The sequence below is a fragment of the Gekko japonicus genome, unplaced genomic scaffold (assembly GCF_001447785.1).
Source record: "Gekko japonicus isolate JY-2015 unplaced genomic scaffold, Gekko_japonicus_V1.1 scaffold1850, whole genome shotgun sequence".
Lineage (NCBI taxonomy): Eukaryota > Metazoa > Chordata > Lepidosauria > Squamata > Gekkonidae > Gekko > Gekko japonicus.
The window spans coordinates 293,793-298,608 of record NW_015163658.1 but is presented as its reverse complement, the minus strand read 5'-3'; the positions used below and the strand labels follow the sequence as shown (position 1 = coordinate 298,608).

The following is a 4,816-nucleotide window of genomic DNA, read 5'->3' as shown; positions in this document are numbered from 1 at the left end:
GGCACCTCTTCTCACACATACTTCACATGCACCCATCTCTACAAGCACCGGTGAGGTTTGGGCAGCCAGTGGCACAGGAAAGAGAAGACAACTGCACTGGTATAGGAGAGGATTTACAGAAGCAGATTTTGGAGGGGGAGGAGATTGGATTTATACTCCGCCCTTCACTACCCAAGGGAGCCTCAGAACGGCTCACAAACTCCTTTCCCTTCCCCTCCCCACAACAGACACCCCCTGTGAGGGAGGTGGGGCCGAGAGAGCTCTTGACAGAAACTGCTCTTTTTCAAGGACAGCTCTCGTCAGAACTACGGCTTGCCCAAGGTCATCCAGCAGGTGCAAGTGGAGGAGTGGGGAATCAAACCCAGTTCTCCCAGATTAGAGTCCGCGCACTTAACCCACTACACCAAACTAGCTCTCAGAAGAGACTGGATTTATACCCCGCCCTTCACTACCCAAAGGTGTCTCAGAGCGGCTTACAACCTCCTTCCCCTTCCCCTCCCCACAACAGACACCCTGTGAGGCAGGCGGGGCTGAGAGAGCTCTTGACAGAAACTGCTCTTTTTTCAAGAACAGATACTGTACTCTTTAAGATCCCACACAGTACTATCAGAACCCTCACTGACTGAACTCACTAACTGAACAATTCCAACTGACTTTTTAAACTGATTTTTCTATAACTGACTGACTGACACCCACACAGATCCACACAAAACAACTTCTCCCACACTCTGTCATCCTCCAATCACACCCCACTTGTCTCTCTCAGTCACTGTACTCTGCATTCACTGCACTGCAACCAAACATTTAAAGAGACACACACACTCTAAAACAAGGAACCATTACAAGCTCTGACAGAACTGTGGCTTGCCCAAGGTCATCCAGCCAGGTGCAAGTGGAGGAGTGGGGAATCAAACCTGGTTCTCCCAGATTAGAGTCCGCACACTTAACCACCATACCAAACCGGAAGAGGGGATTGGAGGGAGAAGAGAAACACAGATTTGTGGGTGGAGCCAGGGAAGCCCACAAAGAGAACACAAACAGGAGTGAGAGAAAGAAACCCTCTGTGCCTTGGGAAAAGGCAATGCAGACACGGGAGGGAGGGGAGCCAACCTTTACCATGCCATGCCAAAAGAAAACAGCCAAGCAAGATCCAAAGACCGCCTGAGTTTTGCTCACTGCACTCTGCTGTGCCAGACATACCCAGTCAGGCCTTTCACTGGGCTCTCCTTGCTGGTGGGCTGGGTAGGACACGGGCTGTGAATAGTCCTTCACAGAGGTGGTATATTCCACAGGTCCGGTGCCGGGTAACGGGAGCTTCAGCAATGGATAGCTAAGAAGCAAGACACAGGAAGCATTATATTCTTAGGCAACCGCAAGTTACGCAGTTACACAAGTGGCAAGGAGGACCACGAACAGCGCCTCTGAAATGACACAAGAAGGCTGGTGCGATGTTGCAAATTATACCTAGACCCCTCTATATTTGAGATAGTTTTATTTCACCATCCAACCCAGGGTCTCCAAAGTTACTAAGCAGCAGAAGAAGAGGATTTATACCCCATTGGATTTATACCCCATGGCCCTTCACTACCCAAAGGTGTCTCAGAGCGGCTGACAAACTCCTTTTCCTTCCCCCCCCCAATAGGCACCCTGTGAGGTCGGTGGGGCTGAGAGAGCTCTTTTGAGGACTGCTCCTGAGAGAACAGCTCTGAGAGAACTTGTCACTGACCCAAGGTCACACCAGCAGCTGCATGTGGAGGAGTGGGGAATCAAATGTAGAGGACTGGGGAAAGTCCGCACTCCTAACCACTACACCAAACAGGACCCTTTTTGAGACATATCCGTCACTTCTGTGCCCCTGCTAGCCCAGCTGGCAGCTGACGAAAGCTCAGACGGCGATCCCGAACCCAGTGACGGCCAGCTTGCAGACTGACCTACTTGTTCTGGTTTGTTCATGCATAATTTATCCACATACAGAACAAAAGGACGTTCCTAAACCAAGATACCTTAACATTTCATACAGCTCTCCCCCAAACAAGAAATGGAACATTGCGCAGGGGCGCTGAAGGGTTAGATCTTGTCGTCTGACTTGCCCTTTCGGCAGTTTGTCCTTTGTTCTCAGGTGTCCGTCAAGTAAAGATCCTGCCCTCTGAGTGCCTCTGAATTTAACAAGTAATTTAACCAGCCATTAAGAAGAACAGACACCTCTAAGAGCCTCTGAATGTCACCTTTCAAGCTACTGCTAGGAAGGCTGAGAAGGCTTTGAAGGGTGACCTGAAGGAAGTTAACAGCTTCTGAGTAAGCCTCTAGAGGAGAATCTTGTTGCACGCAGAGAGTAAATGGATCCGAAAGCAGAAGGTAGCTGCAGATTTGTGAAACCAAGAAGGGGTCCACAATCCATTCTCACCAATGTTACCCTTGAAGGAACAGAACATGCAGCACAGCCAGGCTGCGATACAAGTCAGCCTGCAACCGGTCTATGTGTGTGTGTGCATGTGTGTGTGTGCCTTACACAAACACATGAAACTGACATTGGTGTGGTGTGGTTAAGTGCGCGGACTCTAATCTGGGAGATCCGGGTTTGATTCCCCACTACTCCACTAGCAGCTGGCTGGATGACCTTGGGCAAGCCGTAGTTCTGTCAGAGCTGTTCTCTCAAGGACAGTCCTCTAAAAAGCTCTCTCGGCCCCACCTACCTCCCAGGGTGTCTGTTGTGGGGAGGGGAAGAGAAAGGAGTTTGTAAGCTGCTCTGAGACTCCTTTGGGTAGTGAAGGGTAGGGTATAAATCCAATCTCCTCCTCATCTTTACTGATTCGGAACATTTTATTTATTTATTTTTTGATTTGATTTGATTTGACTGGTACCCCACCCTCCCCGCCGAAGCAGGGCGGCTTACACAAAACTGCAAACAAATGAATAACACATAAAAACATCGATATAAATATCCTCATAAAACACAACATAGTTACTAAAAATGGTTTATATGACAATGGCGGTGCAATAGCAGCAAAGTCAGCAAATGATTTTTCTGCCCGCAGGCTCAGGCTGGATGGTGGTGTTGGGTCCAGGGTCTCAGATCATTAGATGCAGCTCCTTACCTAAAGGCTTGGTGGAAGAGCTCCGTTGTACAGGCCCTGCGGAACTCTTCCAGGAGCTCATTCCACTGGGTTGGAGCCGCCACTGAAAAGGCCGTGGCCCTAGTTGATGCCAGCCTGGCGTCCTTGGGGCCAGGGAGGGCCAAGCGATTTTATACACCCTTCTTTTCTCCTGATACAGTCAGACCACTAATCCACCCAGTAATCCACCTATCTCAGTACTGTCTCCTTACAGACAGGACCTCTCCAAGGTCTCAGAAAGAAAAGGATCTGTTTCAACACCTGCAAGATACCAGGGGGACTGAGCCTGCGATCGTCACCATCCAAAGCAGGGGCTCCGCCTCTCTTACACAGGCCCCTTAACCTCCCCCAGCACTTCAGGCATTTCCCATTGGAGGAAGGCTTCCTTGGGCTTTAAAGCCTGCCTGTGCAGATTGGAAGGATGCAGGCAACGTTTTTAAACGTAGCCATTTTTAAAGCATAATGACTTGGCCAGCGTCAACCTAAAGCCCTGGATCAACGGGTGCCTCACCAGCAGGCCAGGACACAGAGGGCGGTGAAGAGGATGATGGGGATTGGGCAGGAAGCGCAGAGTAGCCCGTGGTTGTAGAACGCCTGCGATATCTTCTCACGCAGCCTGTCAGTCAAGGTCATCCTCAGCTGTCCATCAGGTACCTGCCATCCCGGAAAGCGTCAGGGGAGGGGTCGCTGGAGCCTACCATGAGCAGCGTTTTGGAGAAGGCACAGCGCAGGGCAAATTCTGAAAGAGAAGGCATCATAAAAGTTCCTCATCAAAGGCTCCTAAGTAAGCTCAAAATCATGGGATAAAAGGACAAGTCCTTTTATGGATCAAAAACTGGCTAATTCATAGAAAACAGAGAGTGAGTGTAGGTGGGCAATTTTCTCAGTGGAGGGTGGTAAGCAGTGGGGTACCGCAGGGATCAGTACTTGGTCCACTGCTTTTTAACTTGTTCATTAATGATTTGGAGATGGGAGTAAGCAGTGAAGTGGCTAAATTTGCGGATGATACAAAGTTGTTCAAGGTGGTGAAAACCAGTGAGGATTGTGAGGCACTCCAAAGGGATCTGTCAAAGATGGGCAAGTGGGCGTCAACATGGCAAATGGGGTTCAATGTGGCCAAGTGCAAGGTGATGCACATTGGAGCCAAAAATCCTAAATATAAATACACATTGATGGGGTCTGAACTGGCAGAGACAGATCAAGAGAGAGATCTTGGAGTTGTAGTGGATAACTCACTGAAAATGTCGAGACAGTGTGTGACTGCAATAAAGAAGGCCAATGCTATGCTGGGGATTATTAGGAAGGGTATTGAAAACAGATCAGCCAATATAATAATGCCCCTATATAAATCAATGGTGAGACCTCATTTGGAATACTGTGTGCAGTTCTGGGCACCACACCTTAAAAAGGATATTATAGCTTTGGAAAAAGTGCAGAAAAGGGCAACTCGAATGATAAAAGGGTTGGAACACTTTCCCTATGAGGAAAGGTTAAAGCGCTTAGGGCTCTTTAGCTTGGAGAAAAGACGACTGAGGGGTGACATGATCGAGGTTTATAAGATTATGCATGGGAAAGAGCAGGTAAAGAAAGAGGTACTTTTCTCCCTTTCTCACAATACAAGAACTCGTGGGCACTCCATGAAACTGCAGAGCGGTCGGGTTAGAACGGATAAAAGGAAGTACTTCTTCACCCAAAGAGTGATT

The 4,816-nt window shown here is 48.9% G+C and overlaps 1 protein-coding gene across 1 annotated transcript in view; it reads right to left on the bottom strand.

The window, feature by feature from the left end:
* Positions 1-3,849, bottom strand: part of SCAP (SREBF chaperone) — a 55,512-nt gene extending 51,663 nt beyond the window's left edge. The window contains exons 1-2 of the mRNA XM_015407717.1: positions 3,625-3,849; positions 1,201-1,330 (exon numbers count right to left, since the gene is read on the bottom strand). Coding sequence (XP_015263203.1) covers positions 1,201-1,330; positions 3,625-3,746 — 252 coding nt within the window. The 5' untranslated portion in view covers positions 3,747-3,849. The remainder of the gene's footprint in view (positions 1-1,200; positions 1,331-3,624) is intronic.
* Positions 3,850-4,816: the final 967 nt, after the last annotated feature.